This window comes from Melampsora larici-populina, assembly GCF_000204055.1.
Source record: "Melampsora larici-populina 98AG31 unplaced genomic scaffold MELLAscaffold_1, whole genome shotgun sequence".
Classification (NCBI taxonomy): Eukaryota; Fungi; Basidiomycota; class Pucciniomycetes; order Pucciniales; family Melampsoraceae; genus Melampsora; species Melampsora laricis-populina.
Window position 1 is genome coordinate 3,818,750 of NW_006768765.1, and position 23,828 is coordinate 3,842,577.

General features: G+C 37.7%; 9 protein-coding genes across 9 annotated transcripts; 3 read left to right on the plus strand and 6 right to left on the minus strand.

Annotated features, from left to right (window-relative positions):
* Positions 1-1,545: 1,545 nt before the first annotated feature.
* Positions 1,546-3,569, minus strand: MELLADRAFT_101485 (uncharacterized protein; the record flags this gene model as incomplete). The annotated part of the gene is made up of 3 exons (XM_007403799.1): positions 1,546-1,561; positions 2,827-2,923; positions 3,002-3,569. 3 exons carry the CDS (start codon positions 3,567-3,569, stop codon positions 1,546-1,548), a joined length of 681 nt encoding a protein of 226 aa, XP_007403861.1.
* Positions 3,570-4,150: 581 nt separating this feature from the next.
* On the minus strand, positions 4,151-5,107 carry MELLADRAFT_87207 (uncharacterized protein; the record flags this gene model as incomplete). The annotated part of the gene is made up of 2 exons (XM_007403798.1): positions 4,151-4,172; positions 4,218-5,107. 2 exons carry the CDS (start codon positions 5,105-5,107, stop codon positions 4,151-4,153), a joined length of 912 nt encoding a protein of 303 aa, XP_007403860.1.
* Positions 5,108-7,728: 2,621 nt separating this feature from the next.
* Positions 7,729-8,386, plus strand: MELLADRAFT_124182 (uncharacterized protein; the record flags this gene model as incomplete). Its single annotated transcript, XM_007403756.1, has 4 exons — positions 7,729-7,864; positions 7,953-8,141; positions 8,222-8,278; positions 8,352-8,386. The coding sequence occupies 4 exons, from the start codon at positions 7,729-7,731 to the stop codon at positions 8,384-8,386; spliced, it is 417 nt and encodes a 138-aa protein (XP_007403818.1).
* Positions 8,387-8,591: 205 nt separating this feature from the next.
* Positions 8,592-10,710, minus strand: MELLADRAFT_41592 (uncharacterized protein; the record flags this gene model as incomplete). The annotated part of the gene is made up of 6 exons (XM_007403797.1): positions 8,592-8,879; positions 8,981-9,097; positions 9,172-9,281; positions 9,376-9,483; positions 9,535-9,670; positions 9,738-10,710. 6 exons carry the CDS (start codon positions 10,122-10,124, stop codon positions 8,739-8,741), a joined length of 999 nt encoding a protein of 332 aa, XP_007403859.1.
* A 920-nt stretch (positions 10,711-11,630) lies between these two features.
* On the minus strand, positions 11,631-12,962 carry MELLADRAFT_114977 (uncharacterized protein; the record flags this gene model as incomplete). Its single annotated transcript, XM_007403796.1, has 3 exons — positions 11,631-12,026; positions 12,118-12,257; positions 12,348-12,962. 3 exons carry the CDS (start codon positions 12,871-12,873, stop codon positions 11,811-11,813), a joined length of 882 nt encoding a protein of 293 aa, XP_007403858.1.
* A 3,124-nt stretch (positions 12,963-16,086) lies between these two features.
* On the plus strand, positions 16,087-17,355 carry MELLADRAFT_87210 (uncharacterized protein; the record flags this gene model as incomplete). Its single annotated transcript, XM_007403757.1, has 6 exons — positions 16,087-16,143; positions 16,220-16,431; positions 16,547-16,654; positions 16,823-16,967; positions 17,054-17,150; positions 17,228-17,355. 6 exons carry the CDS (start codon positions 16,087-16,089, stop codon positions 17,353-17,355), a joined length of 747 nt encoding a protein of 248 aa, XP_007403819.1.
* Positions 17,356-18,063: 708 nt separating this feature from the next.
* MELLADRAFT_87211 (uncharacterized protein) lies at positions 18,064-18,337 on the minus strand (the record flags this gene model as incomplete). The annotated part of the gene is made up of 2 exons (XM_007403795.1): positions 18,064-18,233; positions 18,325-18,337. 2 exons carry the CDS (start codon positions 18,335-18,337, stop codon positions 18,064-18,066), a joined length of 183 nt encoding a protein of 60 aa, XP_007403857.1.
* Positions 18,338-19,188: 851 nt separating this feature from the next.
* Positions 19,189-20,510, plus strand: MELLADRAFT_24990 (uncharacterized protein; the record flags this gene model as incomplete). Its single annotated transcript, XM_007403758.1, has 3 exons — positions 19,189-20,051; positions 20,145-20,238; positions 20,337-20,510. Coding segments are annotated over 3 exons (1,131 nt in total), but the record flags the coding sequence as incomplete, so codon positions are not given.
* Positions 20,511-22,072: 1,562 nt separating this feature from the next.
* MELLADRAFT_123731 (uncharacterized protein) lies at positions 22,073-22,931 on the minus strand (the record flags this gene model as incomplete). Its single annotated transcript, XM_007403794.1, has 4 exons — positions 22,073-22,290; positions 22,417-22,485; positions 22,591-22,734; positions 22,811-22,931. 4 exons carry the CDS (start codon positions 22,929-22,931, stop codon positions 22,073-22,075), a joined length of 552 nt encoding a protein of 183 aa, XP_007403856.1.
* Between the last annotated feature and the right edge of the window lie 897 nt (positions 22,932-23,828).

A 23,828-nucleotide genomic window follows, 5' to 3' on the forward strand; every position in this document is an offset into this window, starting at 1 on the left:
GTATATACATCTAGATGTAAAGTCATCTCTCCATTGATAATAGAGCCACACTTGGTACACTCAGTTGCTTGTGGAGCTCATAAGGCTTATACATAATCCATGCACAATGCGCCGTAACCTCTTGCAATCTGATCACAACATTTTCGGTTGGACCCCAAGCACGTAGATGAACTTGTACATCCGGTGCATCAACTTGTGACATTGGGTTAAACATTGTTTTTGGAAGAGCAGGAAATGACTGAACCAAAAGCCACGTGTCCATCAGGTTTTCGGAAGGTTTAGGTGATCGACGATGGACCATTATCGAAAATATTCTACCAAACATGTGTTTTTTTGTTGAGTTAGACTGAAATTTGATAAAACTGTTGTTTGGATTCCCAGTGAATGTTGAGAATTGAACATCCAGATGATCAACTTGATTGTAAAAGAAGGCTCGCGGAGGAAGTGGTGCGAGTCCAACAGTCTTGGAACCTGATTTCGTGCACCATTCATGTGGAAGTACCCATTGACACTTGTCATGCTTTTCTCGGTTTAAATAATCCTTTATGAGAGCAAGCACCTTGTTGTCGACTGGCTCAAACTTTGAATTCGAAAGTTTTTTTGGAACAGGAGGACGCGGGTCAAAGAGTGATTCAACTCTGCTGGTATAAGGCATCAATGGCTCAGGAAATTGGTTATCCTTCAGTAGAGCAGACAAGTTTCCTGCGCGGCAGAAATTCTTCATGAAAGTAATTTCCAGATCGCCTGTTTTGTAAAATCAAAAGCAAAATGAAGCAAAAGATTAACTTTCTCGATTTATGATTGGCAAATAGAATCCACATACCTATGTGATTATTGTGACAGCTTTTGAGAATCTTTCCCATCAAGCGCTCAAATGGAAAGGACCACCACGCCCGTACTGGACCAAAGCGCTCAAGACAATCAGCCAGATGGATGGCCATGTGGTGATTAGGAGCAAGATTACAATGCTGGAAGAGTATCATAGAGCTTTTTAAATATTCCTTGATATGATACCTATACCGCTCAATCCTCTGCGCTGTCATCACCCGCTTCAAAGCTAGATTCACAAGTGATACAAGATGACAAAAATTTTTCAGAAGAGATGTTTTTATATGATCTTGTCCACTCCATATTGGAATTAAAGTCAATGGCAGCTGAATAGTGAATAGATTACGCCACTCATCAGCCTTCAGCTTCCCGAAAGACGCTTTTCCAACCACCGGAATAGCTCGTTTGATCCAAGTTGGTATGTGAATCCTTGGAAGTAGCGCATTGATTTTGTGTAACATTTCCTTGTCAAAAACAACCTCATCTGGAGGTAGTGAGATCCATTCTGAATCCCATCCAGGATGACGCAACGGGTCATAATCCTCCTCGTTCAGCGAATCCGATAACGCAATACCATGTATGGTCTCCCCGCCCTGATGACCCGGTGGTTCCGGATCATCTAGGTCCGTAGATGACTGGTTTTGAGGCCTTGGAATGTGTGAATGTTCTTTCAAAAGATCCAGAAGCTCGGTGTTACTGATTGGAGGTATATGCTCCTCATCGTTCTTGACATCTGTCATAGCCCAAAATCGCCGAAGTTGCCAAGAGAGAAGACCAAGAAGCAAGTTGTGCATGGAATCCACAACGTGATAATCAATAATGTTGAAATACTCTAAGTCATTTAATACTGAGTATCGTACACCATGTGTTTTAAATATATCTTTCCTTTGGATGACAGTTTTTGCATCGCGGGCTTGATACGCCCAATCCTTATGCTGAGAACAAGTACGTTTAGGCCATGATGCTTGATCAATATTTGTAATTTCGTTTTTTTCAAGTAGACACATCGAGCAGAAAAACTTTGCAGTTGCACTGGGAAAACCTAGGGACCGCCTCACAGCGGGAATATCTGCAATGAAAAGTAAAAGAGCACCGTAGATAACACGTCCATCTTTGTACATGTGAGTCTGAGATAAAAGAAGTCCGTTATTCCATAGATCCTGAAGCTGTGTGATGATAGGTTTTAAAATCCAATTGGTGTGCTCGAGTGAAGGTTCGCGAGGTCCCGGTGCAATCCCAACAAGAAAAATGTTCTCTGGTCTATACCTCAATCTGACTGGTAAAGTCAGGCATATAAGCACCACAAATGTTATTGAATCGTGGTGGCCGCTCTGCTTATTTCCAAAAGGATTGATACCATCTACAAACATCCCAAAGGCTAGATTTCCACTTTGTGCGGTGAATTGCTGACCGTCTTTTCCACGGAACTCTTTCCAAACCCTGGACTGATGAATATCTTTTATTTCACTTGTTGTATCCAACGGCCGTCTTGACTCAACCAAAGATTCGTCAAGCCATTCCTCAAAGTTCGGTCGAGAGTATAAACGTGCTAGCCAATCAGACAAGTTTTGAAAAGCATACCGCCGAGTAGGAACTTCTTGACCGCGGACAAATTTTAAGAGAAGTTGTCCGCATTGTTCTTCCGAAAAATCACGCTTGATTTTAGGTCCAGGATCGAGGTCTTCAGGCAATATCTCAGTGTTCGCATCAGAAGTGTCGATGACATGTCCAGGAGTGCTAGAAATCAGGTGAGTACACCACTTTGGGGATCTTTCCAACGAGTACAACGCGAAACAGTTCTGGCAGCAGTTCATATAGATTAACAATGGATCAATTTGCAGCCATTTAATTGCGGTAGTGATGGTGCGAGGCATCCGTTTGAGTGTTGATAATTCCGAAAGATCAAGCTCAGAGCCTAAATTATTGGGAACTAGCCCATGTGTTATCAGTAGCTCAATGGATATCCGCATCATGTCCATGAGCCACGAAGCTGTTGACATGCTTGCATGATCAAATATGCTCAGCACTGCAGCAGTCACCGCAATGTGAAGGCATACTGGGTTAAAAGCTTTTAAACTGAACTTATGAAAGTGACCTGCAAGAACCAGTCAATTAGCTCAAGAATCAAATTCCGTGGGTTGGACATTCATCTGATTCAGTGATACAAACTTACTACAGTCATACACATCCAAACCCTTCTCTCGTGCTATTGATGCAGCCGCGGATACGTCAGGATCCAAAATTTGAGTTCTGTTACCTAAGTCAGCATTGGTGCTTGTATTAGTCGATTCGTTGATCATGTTTGAGAGTCTGTTCGAGTCTTCGAGACTCTCGCTTGTACTTGTTGCCAATATATCAGGCGAGTCGTTTGCGGAATGAGACTGTTCGCCATTTGAATCTAGTACCACTGGTGTGAAAGTGGGTCTAGAAGCACTTCTAGTAGGAGTGCGCTCGTTTGGTACACCAATACCAAGATTGGTTAAAGGACCAATCAGATCATCCCGGAGATCGATACCAGGTGATCCAGATGAAATCGCTGAACCATGCGAAGGCGATAGGGAGAGTGACTGGATCCGACTTCGCAGTTCAGCACGTTCGTGAGCTTCCTTTGTTGCTGGAAGGACTTCGACACCACGTTGTGATATGCCATGTGCGTCGATGTAAACGCTCTTATAGCATCCGGAAATTCGGCACTGGCAGGGCACCCTTCGTGGATCGGCTCTGGTAGCTTTTGGGGGCATGTCTGATGTATGAGCTATGTATCAAAGAGTCTAGACAGTCGTATCGATGTGATCACACTTCAATGTCTAGACACGAGTGTTGATAGCCTCTTGAACCAACCACTCAGTATGTGGGATGTATTAGATTTGATGTTCGGAACTTTTCAAATCGCCAGACAAGCCGATTCTTCGCGGGAAGTGAGACTCTAAGCTGAAAATGCACGTCTCAGAATTGAGAAAGGATGGTGCTTAATGAAGCATGAAGCATGAAGCATGCAGGACAAGATTCAAAAGGTGTTACAAATTTCAGAGTCAAAAAGAAAAAAACAGTCAATAGAAAATTGAGATAGAAGGAAACTAGTACATGTAGCTCATGAAGCAATCTGACACTGACTTTTTGATTGAATTGTAGGCCCTATAGAATATTTAGATGTCACACACTACATGAATCTGCTGATCACACGTTATCAGAAAATAAGAAATCAACCCGATGAACACTTATCAAAGTATGCAGTCTAGAAGTTGGTATGGTGATGTTGTACTCCAACATTCCCAATCAGAACGGCGGCTTCATCCCATACTCATCATCAAACCTTCCACCTTCAAGACAGCCATAAGTTATAACTAAGGTTTGAAAGAAGTGCATATTGATAAGTTAATTCATCTCACTTTTTGGACTTAACCAGGTCCTTGATGACCCAGTAATGATAACCTAAAACTATTGGTTCTGCGTCTTCGGCCAAGGGTTCTTCACTAACATATAAACGATAAATACTAATGTAATGTGCTAGCCGTAAAACTGGAACATTCAAAAAGAGTTCGGGGTGGTAAGCTTGAATAGCATGTCGCAGCTCGTTGATACTAAGTCTTGTCACCATTGTCTTCTGAACAGCCCGCGGTCTCTTTGAAAACTTATCTTTCTGAGGTAGTTCAAGGGTTGGATTTATGTAATGTTTGTAAAGAGCTAATACTTCGTCCTTGAGTGCCACTGGAGAGATGTTGACTCGGCGATCTTTCTTCGCAATGATACTTTTAAGCATGGCAATGGTTGTCTTGCGGTGAAGTGGGTGATAGTCTACTGTTGGATCATCAGTATCCATTTCTTCATCAGATGGCGGAGGTGGTGAGCAGAATGCGGATAGCTTTGGTAATAAATCATCTCTAAATGCTTTCTTCAATTCTTCTTTTTTGTCGGTCGGAAGCAAACTGGTTTCAGGATTGAAATGACGTAAAATATTGTAATATTTGAGCTTTGTGTGTTTATGCTTGCTGTTGGTCTCCCAGTCATGTTCAAGAAACGTTTGCAAATCTGGGTGAAGCTTCTGTACAGCACGGTATAAAGGATGTTGGGTGATATCGGGATGTTTCGGCAAGTTGGTAGAGTTTCGGGTTGGTGATTGATCAGTGGTAAAACTTGGGTAATGAGCATCGTGTGGCGAACTGATCTCGCCTTTGGCTGAAACAGGGTTGACATCCGTTTTGGTTTGAGTACTCCCTCCGCTTAACTTGAATCTAGTTTTCGGATCTGCTGCAGGGGTCTTGCTCCCATTGCCTGGCATTTTAGACCGAAGGTAAATGGTGACAAGGTTTTAGGAAGTTGTTCGAAAGGAATCTGTGGAGCTCAACTATTTGTGAAAACCAAACGGTTAAGTTTGAAATTATCAGTTGTGAGCTTTTCCACGATCTAATAGAGAATATAAAGCAGGAAAACACACATACGTCTATATATAAGAAATCATAAACGTAGTAATCACCCCTTGTCAAGACGACTGATGAACAAGCTTCGACGATAAAACTTGTTATATGATGATGAAGTTTTCTAATTCAACCAAAAATTGCTCTGATTGAAAGGAAGATGGAGATCGCGAGTTCGCCGGACTTGGTGGAAGAGGGACAAGACTAAGGTTAGATTTATACAATGAATGTCATGGTTCTGATCTATTTGGGCATAGCAAATCAAGGGCAATAGTCTGCTTGACTTGTCTTTATTGCCGGTATAAAAAACTAATTACATAACTGTAGTATGATCTCCCGTGAAAGGAAAATATTAGGGAAAATGTACATATGTAGTGGGGCTCACATGGATGCGGTCTTTTGAAATCAATGGCGATCGGTAGTATTTCATCCAACACGTTCCATGGAGAGCTTTGGAATTTGGAATCGAAACGCTGATGATCCCCACTACCGTAACAATCAGCTTCAGAGGAATGAAAGAACAACTAATCTTGTTGGTGCTTTCCTTTCATCTCGGGCTCATGTTACGGAATACATTGACGTGCCTCTCACAAATGGTGTTGGTGTTTGTCTAATTAGTACATGCTGTTTGCATAGGCGGGACCCTCAATGTGTAAAGTCATTAAAGCCACAGATAATTTCAAAATCTGAGTCACAGATTTTTAAAGTTTTCTGTAGTCACACAATTTACAGTACCCGGGTTTTAATTTTCTGCCCGGAAAATATTAAGTTTCGGGTAGTGTCAGCTGGAATAGGCTTGCACAAATATTATTCTGAACTCATTTTCAAATGCCACCCGTTTTCCCAAGGAGTTTTAAGATTGTGTTTTGACCAAGTGGCAATGTTGTAGGTGTTCTTTTGAAAATATTGGATTTGAGGCTGCTATAATCTTTATTAAAAGTATAACCTGATATGTTTGTAATGTGTGACACTAATGTATGTGGAGCATGAGGATCAGTCTGCACATGCTACAATCTTGGTTATATACTAGAACCATCTGCGTTTTAGTGGCACACCATTAAGCTCATAACGGAGACACTCTTTGTTTCACTGTAGATCAATGAAAATTTCAAAGTCATGTCTCTTCAAATTTTAGAATTCATGAGTACCCTATTAAAAATCAACGACCAGGTGATTTGGGGGTCTCAACAGGAGTCATTTAATTATTGTTTCCTGATGAGTGGTTGGGTTCAGGATGAGGACAAAACTAAGTGACTTGGTCTTGCCATGAATCAGATGAAAGCTCCTGGCAATCATTATTTTCAACAAGCAAGTTGACAGTTTGAGACCTGTTTGATCACTCAAAATCCCATCTGTTCAACCCAAACATCCAAAAAGTATAATATTGTGAAAGCTTTGTTTACCTGTCTATTATTTCTTTGCCAGCTATTCTGAGCGCTCCCCTTTATACCTTGTAAGTAAGCCAAAATAATACTGCAACCTACTTTCCTGTTATGGAAATCTTTTGTGGAAAACGTAAGTATGAGGTATGAGAATATGTATGTAGATCGTTGGCTGAGGAAATATGTAGAGCAAAAGAAAAATCACAAGCTGGCCTTACCATACGTCTAAGTAAGTATCCTTCAAGAGATGAAAACTTTATGTTGAAATTGGTCCAAAAAACTATTAACTCTGAAGTTGGAAATTTAAAGCTCTGCACAAGAGTAATAGTTAATTAACTTATAAGGTATCAATATGGCAATGTAACTTAACACTCTTTTTTGGTTGGTAGATCATTGAAATCAATTTCCATAGCGCTCTAGATGAAAACCCGGTGAGGAAAATTTCATAGGGTCATGGAATAAGAAATTCCTCTACAAAAGTCGCGTCCTGTAGCGTCCTGTGGTACCACCTTCCTTTTGTTGTATGTACAATTCAGGTGAGAATCAGATCTGTTCAGATGCAAGCCAAAGTACAACAGGGCATTAGAATGCGGTAGGCACTTATATGTTGGTTTTGGGGTACAGATTGATATAAAGGGATGAATCGTCGTTTATCTTCTTGGTGGCCCTTCATCCGAGTTCGATCAGGCTTCGTGATTGGTGATCTCGGGCTTGGGTTAAAATTCCTCCTTTGTCACGCGCCGATCGATTGTTGATTGCCGACAACAAAGACGAAAGAAGTCTTAACGCGTCGAAGCAAGCTTAGCAGAAACACCTTTGTGGAAGCATCAAGAGGATCTGTAGATGTCCATGTGCTAGTCTGTTACCTGGCCTACGCTGTGTAGATGGAAGCTTTGATGACGAAAAACCTTCGATCGTCTGATCAAAGTAAGACTCTCCTCACGCCAGATGCCACCCTGACTTTTTTGGGGTTTGATTCTTTGTGAAACATAATGATCCGAGACCTGCTTGGCTTTTAACTTTTCCATTTCCAATATATATATATATATGCAGCTTGTCAGAGCAATGATACCAATAAACATAACCCAGAGATAATTTCTAAGATGTTTTTCACCACTTCCTTATTTATCACACTCACTTACTTTATTCTACCAGTCATCCTACTTCCTTCTCAACACCCTACTCTGTCTAACAACCCTACTCCGAACCAATGTAAGATAGAGTATACAAGTGGATCATGTAAGTCAATGTACTTTTTTCCCTTTTCATTCATTTAAACTTCAAATCTGATCTTACAAAATTTCTTTTTTTTTTCGTCACTTAAAAGCTTGTAATGGATTACCTTGTAGTGGACCTTGTTATAGTAATCGATCAAAGAAGTCCAAGGTTTTAACTTCAACTGGTGTTGATTGTCGATTATCCAATGATACTTCACCATGTAACAACATCACCTGTATCAATTCATTAAAGAAAATCGAGTGTGTTTCGTACAAAAGAATTGCTCAAGAACATTACAGTCAGTCCTTTATAACTTCCAAATGACTCAGTTATTGTCACGAATCTTGATTTGGTTCTGACGGCGTTTTTCTTTTGTAGATTGTATGGACACCTTCTCCAACGCCTATACTTGTAGTAACGTATTCCATATAATGGGTAAGTACTTTTCAAAGCCGTGTCAGTTAAGAGGTAGCAAGTAAACTGATGAGATCCATCTCCTATCAAATAGTCTGTGACAGCTGTGCGCTGAACCTTCCCAGCTAAAGAATTTCTCGTGATTTGTCTTGATCTCTCATTCATCACATTCTTCATCTTTCAAAGTCTGAGCCTCAAGACGATTCCTCAAACTCAGATAGATAAGCATGATTGCCGAATTTCTAGCTATCTCGCATTTGAATGCGTCTTGAATGACTTCTCTTTCCAAAGAAGATCACACAACTTTAACTCTTGTACACATCATAAACTTTTTCAATGATTTTTTTCTTTTCATATTACAATTGCTTTAAATTTATTCACTATATATACTTTTTTATAAAAAAAAGAATCTTTTAAGATCCTATTTTTTTGAAGCCAGAATCAAGTTCAATTAAGTTTTTTTTTGCCCGAGAGTGGTGAGTTAAATTGACCAAACTTTACATAATCCATCTTTACCACCTGAAATTAAATATCGATCTAAATATCTTAATCTTTCAACCACATCTAAATGTCCATTCCCTTCATCAATCTTAGAATGTTCTAATGTGGTACGATTATAAACCTAAGAATCCCCAAAATCAGAAAAAAAAATCTCATCAGGTATTCCTTTCTAATGAGAAGTAAGCAAACAAAAGGTAACTTTATTTTCTTGGTTTTACTTACGTTTATATGATTTGTACCTGAAGTTGAAATGATTTTTCTACTATCAAATTGTAATGAAGTAATTGAATCAAAATATTTAATCGTATCAGATATAGTTCCCGTCCTTAAATCCCAAACCTATTCGCCCCCACCAAAAAAAAACATATCAGCAAGGTAAATCAACAATCAGTCAAAAACAAATTGAACTGAACTTTGATTGTTTTATCTACACTACCACTAATTAAATGCATTTCATCAAATTGTAAACATCTGATTGGTCCAGTATGTCCCACCAAAGTACGATGAGCTTGACCAGTTCTCACTAAAAAATGTCCTTGTAACCAATCAGTAATCCAACCAAAAAAAAATACATTTTTTTCTTCTTAAAGAATTCGAATTGAAAAAAAACACTCAACTATCCCACATTCTTACACAACCATCAGCACTACCACTAGCCAAAGCATAACCCCAAAACTGAATCCCACCCACAAAATCATTCTCTGCATCATCTTCATATACGATTTCTTCTTTAGAATTCAATCTTGAATCGAAATCGAAATCGGTGATAGAAGAACTAGGTTGTTTAAGTTTAGAAGATGTAGTTGAAGGTGGATGATAATGTTGCATGGCCCATAGGATATCCATCGTTAGGAGGTTTTGACCGGTTTCTAGGTCCCATTGTCGGATGGTTTTATCGGTTGAACCGGTTACCTATTTTTATCAAAACATGATCATCAGAAAGGTCAAGAATACTTTCGAAAAAAGAGAGAAAACTTACAAGACATGTATGGTCGAAATAGAGAGCTGTAATAGGTTGAGTATGACCTTCTAGTTTTCTAACACAAGGACTTGTAAGTTTTTCTACATCTGGATCATCACCATCATCTTGATTTGATTCTCTTTGATTTGAATGATTAAAATCATCTGGATCAATAGATAAATCCCAGATTCGAATTTGACCATCAATACCTGCTGTAATACAAGTTTGATCTTCAACCTGTAAACACTTGACCATTCCTTTATGTCCGATTAATTCTTGAATTTCATCACCTGAGACTAAATCCCATACTTTTAAACTTTGATCAAATGATGCTGAAATTAATTGTCCATAAGGAGTTGTGAAGTCTAAGGCACTGATCGGTTTAGTATGTCCTTTTAAGGTCATGAAGGATACGTTCTTGGGTAGTTGATCGTGTTCTGATGGTAAAAATGCTGGTCCTCTACGTCTTCTAGAAGTAGTAGAAGGAAGTCTAGTAGGTTGAAGTCGATGATTGCCAGTATGACTACCACTTTTAGATTTCTTTTCTCTTTCGATTAACCTATCTTCAACTCCTTCAAATTCATCTATCAATTCTAATTCTTCTTCTTTTAAAATCAATAAAGATCTTTCTAAATCTTCTTTAATTTTTAATAGTTTTGAAATCTTTGAATCTATTGTATTCAAATCTTTTGTAACTAATTCTTTACGAATTTTTAAATTCGATTGATCTTTTATAATCTCATTTAATTCTAATTTCAATTCTTCTATGGTCAATTCTTCTACTTCTACTTCTTCTATCAATGAACTTTGTTGATTTTTGTTTGAAAGTCCGATATCAGTTTTTCTTCTATAATTCGGTTTACGATTCTTAGGTTTCACTATATTTTCAGTCTTGGCAATACTTTTTCTAGATCGATTTCCAAGTCGACCAGTTTCTAATTCTAATTTTTCATATAATCCTAATGAATCAGATTCAATACCTAAAATCTTTTCACCAAGTTGAGCTCTTCTTTTACGTCTGAAATGTTTAGATTCTAAAGAAGAAGGTAAAGTAGCCCGAAAGCCTGTCCATAGTGATAAACCTTGATCATCTATTGTTTCTATTGTAGAAGGTAATTCTAATTGAAGTAATTGATCTATTTGATTTGAATCGGTTATAAGTAAATGGTTTAGATTGAACGGTTTTCCTCCTAACTTGTTGGGTAAGATCGTCTTGACTGTTCTTGTGATTAAACTTGGTGAGAATGATTGTTGTGATGGATTGTATAGATTTTGATGATTGATTAATGATGAATTGAATGAAGGGTTTGATAATAATTTAGCATTCATCAGTTGTGGTGCTATTGAGTTTAAGATTGATTGATGATGAGATTTGATTGGGTTTTGAGTTTGAGTTTGATATGAAGTTGAAGTTGAAGTGGATTGAATGGGTTCTGTTCTCATCTTGACTGCTTCGATTGTCAACTTTTGATTGATTGATTGATAAGTTGATAAGTTGATTTGATTATTGAAAAGCTTTGAAGTTGATTGGGTTTTACTAATTTTGAAACATGCTGAGCTGAAACTTCAATCATCGATCGTACTTTTGTACTGAAATGACGTCACTCGTGTAAGCTGTACAAAAGTGACGTAACATGGCCTTATGGTCTAGTCGTATGATTCTCCCTTTGGGTTCGCCTGAAGATTGGGAGAGGTCTCGGGTTCAATTCCCGATGAGGCCCATTATTTTTGTGTTTTGATGCTCGATCCCATGCTTTCAAACGACTTGAAATATTCCAGCAATAACACAATGTGCATTGGAAATATGATTTGAGCTTGTTTTGTCAAGATCTTGTTGATTCTAGTCACACTGCAACTTTTTGATTTTGAATGAAAGATGAACTAAAGAAAAATCAACAAGTATCATCTAAGAATTCAAAAGAATCATTCCATTCTGTTTCATTTGCTCATCAACATTCCAAAAGAAATTCTCAACAATTTTTGCAATATATAACAAGCATATTCGATTTATTTATAAACGAAGAAGATCCCATTCATGCCACTTGCGATTTATATATATATATATATATATCTTTTTTTTTGATTCAAAAACTAAGGTAAAAGAAACGAAACCCAACCAAATTGATTAACAGTTTTCCAATCTAAATAAATCAAAAGTAATCCAACTCCAAAAACCAAACAACAAAAATGATTTAAGAATTGATCAAAGAAATCAAAATATTTAATTCCTATTGAAATTAAATTCGAGTATGGAGAAGGTAATGAACCGGCTAAAGTTCTTAACATTCCAGAACTTTGTGGCGTATTCTAATCAATCAATCAATCAATCAATCAATCACAAAATCAAATATCAGTGATTTGGGAATTGGGGGATGATGGGATGGAGATTGGGCTTTACTCGTTTGAAAAACCATCGTGTGGCTTGTAAACTTAGTTCGATGGTTACAAACATCCAAAAGATTGGAGTAGGATTTAAGTTTGGATTCGTGATTCCTAATGCATGATCTGGGACTTGAAGAGTAGATTGAGAACTATAATCTACCGCACAAACCAAACCAAAAAACAATCAGCCCGATTCTGAAAATAGAACGATCTTTAAGAAGTAAGATATAACTGAAAATGATTTACTTGTATAAACTAATCCCAAGATAAATGTGATGGTTAGAATTGGAAAAATCGAATCTGTCCAATGACTAGAACTCATTGCTTGGTTGTTTGGAGATAAGTTGGATGGATCGAATTGGGTTTGGTTTTTGAATGCAGATGGATCGAATCCAGGTGGTAGTTGTAGTCCCATAGATTTCATCATTTCAAACATACTATCATCCACAATCGAATCATTTCCTGGATTCAAAGATCCTAAATGACTAGATGGTGTTGAGATTGGTTGGTTTAGTTTCATATTAGAATCGGATGAGTGCAAGGTGGGAGTTGAAGTCGTAGATAAGTTTGAGATATCGATTTCAGGTGGGTCTTGTGGAGTTTCAGTCGATGGAATAGGTGGTGATGATTGGGTTGATGATGGTGCTGGTTGATGTCCTTTCATAGCTCCTGTGATTTTAGCTAATCTATCATTTCCTTGTGTTAATAATTTTTGTTTTCTTGCTTCTGCTCTTTGACGAGCTGGTGAAGGTTGAGTTTCTGATTCTGTCATATTCTTGAACTTTTTTCCGATCGAAGAATGGTTTCCTGTTTTGATTTGAAGTTGAGGTATTCTTATTTTGTGATAAGTTGGTGGTTGATTGATATGTAGTTGGGGCTGGGGTCAATTTTCAAATCGATTGAATGATTTGATGACGGGTAAGGTTGGATGTCACTCATTTGATGTCCGGAGATTTCAATGGTGTGACATTTCGATCACAATCCAACACCCAGAAATCTCAACCTTCCTCGCTTTTGATGAAAAAAACCCATTTGTGTTATTTACATCATCGCCTTGATGTCCTAAAAAGGGTGAAGATGACCTACAAAAAATAACAAAGTGCCTTAGACAACAAAGATGAATGTTGTGGTGACTACTCCATCCATTACAATTTTAGCTACGCATCATCGGCAACAGTGACTATTCTTACAAGGACATCAACCTCATCATGATGGATCAGTCTGTAAACTTGTGCAATAATACATGATTTGCCTTGGAATTAAACTTATCTGGTTTGACACTCAAGGAGGCATTGATCATGAGCAAATTCACTCAAAGATGCTGAATAGTTCTTATTCTCACACTTTTCGGCCTATTGAGCATGATTCCCATGATTTGGCGTGCTCTCAATTTGATGCTTTTGTTGCAAGGATTTTCAGGAGGAAGCGCAGGAACAGTGCTACTCTTTGGGTATGTTCATCCTTCTTTATATCCACCTCAATTCAACTTCAAATTGAGGTTCAACATCACCAACTTGGACTCTGTACAACTTCTAGCTGGGAGATCTCAGTGAAGATCTTTCCCATTGGTACAACAAAGTCTGATATAAATTTTCCTTAAGCCTTCAACTTCAAACAAAGATGGGGAGATGATTGAAACTGCCAACTGCCAAGAGTTCAACTAGAATCCATTGTGATAAAGCAAACAAAATGAGTCTTTTGTAAGTGAACTAAAGATAATCTTGAGAATGCTTATGGGTCAATCAAATCTTTTGCTACCACATCCACGAGGTCCTGATAATATTGGGTTTGTGGTCTTGAGTTTTCATGGATTGTGTCTTGTTCTATTTGATTAGGGTATGGTTGGTGACAGCAAGGACCACTTAATTGGGTATTTTTTCAAAAATCGTTTCACAAGTCACAAAAATCATTCACAAAACAAATGAAGATAATTTTGAAGCTGTCTTGTTGAGGTCTATCCAAAATTATCCTCAGTGGAACACATTTCAAAAGTCTTGTTATTTTTTAACTTCTATAAGACTGATAAATTTGGGTTTTTTGTTGTCTTAATTACAAAATACCCAGTCTGTGCTTTCATGATTCTTGCTGTCACCAACCATACTCAGAGTGAGTATGTCATACTTTCTGGTACATGGTTTTTGGTTTTTTTACAGACAAAAAAAGATTGTGTGGGTCCAGAACTATGTAGCTTTGAAGACCTCACACTCACTTCCCCTGTCCTTGCCATCTGTTTTACTCATGGTGCCTCATGACTCATACTGGCCAAAGGCAAGAAGTTTCTATGGAGCAGAAAATATAGTTTTACCAGCCAAGCATAGTTTTGACAAAAACCAAAAAAAAATCACCAAAAAGTATGTACACATACTTACTCACTTTGAGGACCCTATAAAACGTGTCATTTGATCACTTTTTTCTCAAATGAATTGAGAAAGGTGTTGAAAAGAAGAGATCATAGGTCTTGAAAACCTTTGAGATACATGTGGTGAAGATTACATGCTTCTATTTGTGGAGGTTTGCTTAGAAGAATATCCACAGCCGTGCCGTAAATTTGTAGTTTGTGCAAAAACCATGCAAGATTTCTTGCACCAATATTGCAATTTTTTTGACAACCTCAGCTTTGTTCCAACTGGTACAAAAACCCTGCAAGACCAACATGCAAGATCTGTGCCAGTTCTATTCATATCTTGTACAGAATTTCCACACAACTTGCACAGATCTTTGCACAGGTTTGAGTACCTTTCTTGTACAGAGGCTTGCAAGGATTTCTAGGGAAGCCTGTGGGGTATGACAATTGAACCATGTAAAGTGGTGTTGCCCTGCAGTATGGCTTGTAACATAATTGGTGAGGTGTTTTATGGGTCAGTTGATCATTTATTTGCAGATAAGCCAATTGTACAAGTTGAAGTTTATGGAACAAATGAGGTACATAATGATTTAGGGTGCAAGTGAAAAAAGAACATCTTTGCCCTATCTTGGCTTGCAGATAGAGAGTTTCCTTAGCCAAGTATATGATTATCTTTGGGGGGAATGGCTGTGGATGTAAATACCTCAATTTTCCATACCTCACAGTTTATGGCACACAGCTGTAGTGTGGATGCTCCTACCAAGCACTGGGAACACCTCTAGCTTAACTTTGAGCATCAGCAGCAGAACTTGTATTTTGCAGGCTCTCAACAATACAGTGACAAAAACACCAAAAAACACTGCAGTGGTCCTTGCAAAATGTGAGGTGCAACATCAAGAGACTCCACATTCAATTTTAGGGGAATAATTGAGGCTCTTGATATCCAAAAATACATCCCAATACACATCACACCAGCCTAAAGGACACGATTCCCTACCAATTTTTCCAGAATAAAAGCATACCAAAAAGACCTCAATGATAGGTTTTTTTTGTAAATTGAAGAGCTCAGCTATACACACACACACACTTTTTTAGATCCCCTAATTTTGAGAATTGATTCTGGGAATCTGTTGGGAAGCCCACAAAATCTTTCCTATGGGCTGGCACATCTCCAAAGGTTTTGTATGAAATCTATGCCTCTCAATGCTTGGTTGACCTGAAGCCTGTTACATACCAAGGGTGTCAATATACTATACCAGTATTGGTATTGTATTGTGAAGTACCTGATCATGCATAAAGGATGAATGAATTTGATCAAGTTCCTATGTCTTGAACAGTAAACATAGTAGGGAAATCTAGTAGACAGAGGCAAAGACAGACAGACACATGATGATCATTGAGATAGAGATTGTTGGGACTACATACATTGATTCAAGCGGGCTTCTTTGAGTCGGGGCTGGTCGGGGCCAGGAATGTGGTGTTTGTGAAATCGAATCCAGTGCCATTGTCATTCGCCAATTTCGACATCAAACTCAAAAACTACTTTCAATCACAATCCAAATCATCAACATCAAAAACCAAGAAAGAAAACCATCCATCAAAGATCGAACTCGAACCAAAAAAAAAAACGAACACGAAAGAATGGAAGCCGAAGCCAAATCCATTGAGTTTCATCTAACAGAATCTTTCTTATCCGAAGTACCTAATCCTCAACCACCCCAATCTCCAACCCAAACAATACCTGATAAAGTTCTTTTTCTTTTTTGGGTTTTAGGTTATGAATTTGATTTACGACTCTACTAGGTATTCGATCCTAAACCAACCTACCCAATCACCTTTGAAATCCAAATCAAAATCCAAACTCAAACCAAACCCATCACCTAATTTAAAAGAAACCAATCCGATTACAGACCAAGAAATCCAAGAAGGCTTCATCAAAAGGATCGATCAATTAGGTTATAAAGTAGGATACATCTTATCAGAAAAGTAAAACCCTCATCTTATCCTACCAAACCCCCAATCTCATCCTCCCAAACCCCCCCCCACCCCAAAGCGCTCGAGTATTTTCTAACGATCTTCTTGCATTTGGATGATGAGATAGATTAATTAAAGATAAACCAAGGTTACCAAGGAATCCTCAGTACGCTTCGACTCATGAAAGCTTTGTGCCTGATTCATTGGAAGTCATCAAGTTTATTTGTAAAGATTTGTAAGATTCTTTTTTCACCCAAAAAAAACATCAATCCCCCAAAAAACACTGATCCCCGAAAAAACATTAATCCCCAAAGAACACTAATCTCCGAAAAAAACAACTAATCCTCTTGGCTTTTCTGTTTTTTCTTTTTTGGTTTTCTTTCGGGCGGGGGGGGGAGACCAGATGGTTATCAATCTTCAATAAACAAGTCGATAACCTCCGTACAAACCATCGAGGAGTTTACGTTTTACAAGACTATGGGTTCAAACCTTTTTTAAAACTGATTCCTAATCAATCTACTCTTGAATCAAAATCATATTTTCATAAAGTTGAGTCACTCAAAACCCAAAAAATCAAACTGATTTTTGACTTTTTTTTGTTTTTTGGGTTTTTTGGGGGGGGGGTTTGGAGTAGATGTTGGTTTTTCCTAGTGGGATTATTAGAGGATCATTAATGAATTTAGGAATCCAAAGTCAAGTGATTCCAGACCAAACAGCTATCCCACCTCAATGTAAATCATTTCCTAACCCTCTATATTCCAAAATCATATCACTTTATACTAATTAAGTTGTGTTATTTTTCATTTAGGTTCGATACAAATTCGTACGATTTTAAATCATCATCCTTCTACGACTAACACTTCTAATCAGTCTAAACCAAATCAACCATCCAATTCGAATCAAACTTCTCCCACTAAACCACAAGATCTTTCATGAATCACTTCTTTTTCCCTAAACACCAACTTTGTCTTTTTTTAATTAGATTTCATTAAAGATTTAATCAAGTTTGAATTCTGATCTAATTCAATTAAAAGTAACTCTTTATCTTGATTCGAATTTGAATTTAAACTTGAATGAATAGCTCGTTGGTTCTCATACACTTTTCCTACAGGTAATACCTGACTAGGAGTAACGATCATGTAAAGTAAATCATTAATAACGTCTCTAGACGTAGGAAGTAAAGGGTACTTTAAAACAAATTTAAGAGAACGAAACAGTGAGGAAGGTGTTCGGGAAAGATGGTTAAAGTGTTTGAGCAGATCGGATTGGTTGGTAGACGTTTGGGTCGGAAGTATGTGCAGTGGGATTGCTTGGTTTACAGAGGCTTTGAGGGATGATTGAAAGGATTGGAAGAGCCGGATGGATTGGGTGTGTGTGTGGTTCGCTGGGCTGGGGTAGATGGGAATGATTTTGATGGGTAATGTGGTGTGGGATGAAGAGGTTAGGAAAGGTAGTAAGAGTTGTAGGATTAGTAAAGGACTTGAAATTGATTGGAGATGAGAATCTTGAGGAGAGTGGTTGAAGAAGAGAATCGAATGGAGTTGGAATGTGAGAGGAGGATGGAGTGGGTTTGAATTGCTGGGTAGTTGGAGTGATTTGATGAGAGATTGAACGAATTGGATTAGACTGGATGGGTTTGATAAATCACATCTTTCTAGGAATAGTTGGGGATTGAGTTCGCGTAGGAGATTGATCAGTTCGATGTCTTTTGAGTTTGTACTTGAACTTGTGGTGGGTAAGATGATGATCAGTTGGAGGTGGTTTGTTTTGGATAATGATTGGATTAAGTGGAGTGGGAGTGATGATAAAGATGACTATTCAAAGAATCAATTAGTTTTGGTTTTTTGTTTTTGGTTTGGAGAGTGACTTACAGTGAAGATGAGAATTGTTTTGAATTTCAAAGACCTTGAAGACCCATTGAATAAGTAAGATTAGTATTTATTCATTGAGATGAATGAGATGATGATGACTTACTTTTGAAGTTGAAGTGAATTGATTTGAATAAGATTCTTGGATTTGATTTGATATGATTTGAATGAATTGATCGAGATTATCAGTATAAAGAGAGTGATGAAGATTTGTAGGATTTGTTGAAAACTAAAGGTTTTGGTTAAGAATAAAGTAATCAAATATAACATTCTTCTGCGAATTGGTAGGATTGCTATTGCTAATGCTGGATTGATGGATTGCCAATGCTGGATTGTTGCTGGATTGGTGTGATCGAGTGGTGGTCAGTGATATGTGATGTTAAGTCTAAGTGTATCATAAGTTAAGTGTTGAGTGGTGTATTAATTTTTTCGATCGATCCAACCAATCCAGAACCCTCAACTTTAAGAAATGAAACGAATCTACCAATCCACATCCATAAGGCTCATCAACTCATTCCAAAAAAGATTCATCACCACTCCAAGTGAACCAATCATAGATTATCAATCGATCATCAATCATAAATCAAGATCAAGCCAAAACCTAATCAACAGAAAATCAAACTTAAGATCAGATTCAATAAACGATTTAGCGTATCTTTATCATGAATCTAAGGCTTTACAATCTAAACTTATGGATGCTAAACAGAGACAAAATCATTTGAGTGAAAAAATTAAATCTATTCTTAATCCGACTTCTAAATCTAAACCAAAATCAAAACCAAAACCGAAACCAAAAGAACAAGAAGAAGAAGAAGAGGAAGAAGATCAAGAAGTGAAGGTCGGAAACGGATCGGGTTCTACTTCTCATTTAATTCATGTCGAATCTATTTCAGTTTACCACCAAGAAGCCAGTTTACTAAAATCATCAATCTCTACCTTGACCAAAGACTTAAAACTCTTAAACCAAAGACTACAAACCTTAGGCATCTCGATCCCTAACCAAACCCACCCAGATGTACCCATCGGATCATACTCAAAATCAAAGGTTATCAAAACATTTGAAGGATCAAATTGGAATCAAATCAAGTATGATTACCAAAGCTTCGAACCAATAGAAAAAGACAAACATAGGGATCATTTAAAGATTATGAATCAATTGGAATGGATCTCATTGAAATCAGGATCGAATTCGACTGGCTCTAATTTTGTGTTTTTGTTCGGATCGGGTGGGTGTTTGGAATTAGCATTGGTTCAGTATGCTTTATCGATGATCATTGGGAAGGGTTGGAAGTTGGTTTTAGGACCGGATTTGGTTAAGACTCAGGTTTTGAAGCTTTGTGGGTTCGAACCTAGAGATTTGGGAGAAACTCATCAAACCTATTACGTTTCCAATCAACTTTCTTCATTCCAATCAACAAAAACCGCAGAATCAACAGAAGAAGAAGAAAGACGAGTTCCAGAGTTATGTTTATCTGCTACATCTGAGATCCCAATGATCTCTTCTTTCCATTCCACAACCCTACCGAACTCAACCCACCCTGATTTTCCACATCAACCGATCAGATGGGTAAGTGTGGGTAACGCTTTTAGATCAGAAGCTGGGGCGAGAGGTTTAGAGTCTAAAGGGTTGTATAGGTTACATCAGTTTAAGAAGATCGAATTGGTTTGTTTGATGGAGAATGATTTGGAAAAAAGTGAAGGGATGTTGTGGGAGATGATTGGGTTACAGTGTAGGATTATTGAAGGTTTAGGTTTACCTTATCGGTTCATCTTCTTTTCTTCTTTACCTCTTCTTTTTCTTTACCTTTATGAAGAAACTTATGTGGGTCTTGGTTTTTTTTTGGGTTTGGATGATAGGGTTTTGGAAATGTCTTCGGAAGAATTAGGGAACTCTGCTTTTCATAAATATGATATTGAAACATGGATGCCAAGTAAAGGTAAATGGGGAGAAGTAAGTTTTTTTCTTTCCCTTCTTCTTCCACTTCTTCCCATTCTTCCAACCATAAAGAAAACCGAAAATTTAAAATAATGATGGGTTTGGATATACAGATTACTTCAGCATCGAATTGTACAGATTACCAATCCAGAAGACTCAACATTAAATATAAATCTAGTAGTAGTAATTTGATGGAAAAAAAGAAAGAAACTGAGTTCTTACATACATTGAATGCTACTGGATTAGCGATTCCTAGGATCATGATGAGTTTGATTGAGAATGGATATCTTAGAGAAGAAGAAGGGAATGGGAATGGGAATGGGAAGATTAGGATTAGGTTACCGAGCGTTTTGAAGGCTTTTTGGTTGGGTGTTGATGATGAGATTATTTGGGTTTGAGTATATAAATGGTTTGTAGATGTTTTTTTTTGGTTGGTTGGTTGCTTTGAATATATTATATATATCATTGGTTTTTGTTTTTTATAATAATTTCTTCATGAGCTTTAAAGGTTCTTTAACTGATCTTATGGTTCAATGATTGTTCATTAAGATGATTGTTTATTTGGTGAAATGATTCATGATCAGTAAAAGTCCAAGTAGATGGTTTGTAAGAGTATGGAATCTTGGAATTAGATCTTTTGGGTATGGACTCTCGAGTTTGAAAAATCATGTGTACAAAGGATCAAAGTGGGAACTTGAATTGGAAAAGATGGAATGTAAGCAAGGCAAACCTAGTGCTCAGACCATAAAGAATGTTACTGATCAGGTATTGGGAAAAGTCTTGAGTGGTTCTATGATTTGAGGTTTCTTGGAGTCAAGGTAAGTGATGAAGATGAGCTGAGACTGTGTTTGTGACTTCTGTGAGGAAACTGGCCTTTTTTTGAACAAGAATTGTGAATCAAGAGCTGTAGAAAAGTACCATGTAGGGTCAACTTGCCAACTTACATTTCCATCTGGTTATATATTGTGGACCAATCCATTTGACTGAAGTAAAGTCTCAAGTTGTATTGTTTATCTCAAGTCTGAGGCCAACTAGTGATAGATAAGCTTTACTAGCAAATATAAAAAAGACGTCATATTGGCACATCATTGGTATACATAAGTGGCTCTCAAACCTGCCCCGGTTTTCAAAAAACCCAGTTGACCCAGTTGTTTTTTGGCAGTAACTTTGTGTATCAAGTTGACATTTGTTGACAGCTCCCAGCCAAAAATTCAACTGGGGCAACCGGGTTTTTTGAAACTGGGTCAGGTTTGAGAGCCACTATAGTCCTAATCTGATCATGATCATTCTTTGTGTATAATTCTTTTGTAGATACAAAAAGATCACATTAATGACCATGATTAAACTTTTTGACTTATGATGAACTGCCCTTCTTGATCTTGGGTTTGGTGGTAATATAGTATCAAAAAATTATATTTGAGGCAGTTACTGTTCTTCAGATAGAAAATTCTTCAAATATCAAATTAAAATAGTGGCAGCATACAAAATTCAAAAACAACTATGGTGTGCAATATGCAGACTGAGAAATCCAGCAAGTTTTTTTTTTTTTTGGTCAACCATCTTGTATTCCTGTTATTATTGAGGCCATTAGTTTTTTGTGAAAACCTTCACCTTTCATTTTGTGAGATTCTTACAATCTCAGTGTTTTCAAACAAGGTAGAAAGATTTACAAGGTATAATTTTTGTTGGAAAAGATGTAAAAATAAACAAAAGAACTCTAACTTTGGTGAATAAAGTACACAGAGAAGGTACACATCACCCAATGTATTTATTATGAACATCAATAACAACATTAATTCTCAGCTGTGTATCCCAGACAGGTTCTGTCTTCATCACTAACAGTTTCAGATCACTGAGAAGCTTGTCCCCCAGGACGGATGGGATTTACTTTCCTGTTAAAGTCGTGGACTTGGATTCTAAAGACTTTGATTCCTTCGGGGTTTTTTTTCAACACCATATCTACATTCAAGGCCTCTGTTTTGCGTCCCACCTTCAAAGTACCTAGGAGGTAAAGCATGATAACATTTTTATCCAGTTGGTTTACTTCTTGGGACATATAGAAACCCGCTGCAGATTATTGTACGTAGAGTTTATGGTATTTGCATGTGGAAAGTGAGTACAATAGTCAGAATCACTACAAGTACTCTGTTGGTGGTTGATGATCCAGGGTAGGAAGGTGACTATGAAGCATACCTTGCTCGATTTCCGTCCTGACGGTCAGGTGAGCCTCTGGCATGTATATATGAAGGCCAATTCCAACTCCTTAAAGAAGATGATGAGAAATTACAAAGTAGACTTCAGAAAAAATCCATGCCACATCATTGCATGGCTAGTAGAGCCTCATCAGGAAGCTTAGCCTTTACTCACCATCTTCCTCGTAACAATCTTGACGAATTCGGAACTTGGCCTTTGGATGCATTTGTGCGATTGCATCATCTATGTTTTTGTCTTCTATACTCTTATAAAACCTCTCCACAGAGTTTTTGATTTCTTCTTCCGTCCATGGTTGACCTAGCATAGAAAGATTAGTCAGACTCAAGCTATGTGTTTAAAACAACGTCGTTTGGATATTGCAAGACTCACTCACCCTGTATATAAGCGAGGTCTGAATCTTTGAACTTGAAGTCAGCGTGCCAATTGAACGCCCCGGTAAAGAACGGACATACTACGATAACAATAGCAAGAAGTGTAATTGAAAATCTAGCCATGATGATCTTAAGCCAATGATGAGGCCTTTATGTAGATATGAAAGAATATGCAAAAAAAAATGAGCACAGATGATGTTCAATGAAGACTAACAATGATATATGCTGATGGGCGACCTCGTTTTATATTTGATGAGTAAAGTTCATACAGCATGTCATTCGATATCACCCTTGGAACAAATATTACGAGCTGAAGCATTGCATCAGACAACCGGTAGGATCAACCCTCCATCAAGGTTTTGAGATGATGATGACCTGTACTTTTTGCGGCGCTCGATTGCTTCTGACTGCGATTTTTATAACAAGCATGTCTCATCTGGGTGGAGACCTCGCGATCATCCTCGGAACCCATGATGACTTCGGGGGTGGTAGTTCATTGCTATTTCACTATAGGAAACTCTGACTTGTTTGCTCATAGGACCTCATCTCCTTTTCAAAGAACGTGAGGCAATTTTATCTTTCTTATGACACTAAGCCTGATAAGTTTTATGGAATTCAGGTAGTACAGAAATGAGGATGACTTTCATCACACCTTATTAATATCAGCCAATTTCACGCAACTCACAATCTTGACTTGGCAAGTGTCGCATAACGGCAGCCAGGGGTCTTCTGATAAGTAAACAAGATTTCTAAAACATCACAGGCAATCAAATATTATATCTCCTGAACAAGTGTGATGCAAGTTCAACAACACCGGGACCACTCGGATTGATAAACAAGGAAATATCAACATAGTATTTATGGAAATCAAACAGAGAAACTCAAGGATACTTACATGACCGCTTTGGAATCTGTTTTTGAGAAAAACTGAACTGAGCTATGAAAATTGATAGAAAATGAATCAATCTGATCCTGTTTGATTTATAAAAAAGATCATCCTAAGAATTTATGAGTACCTTT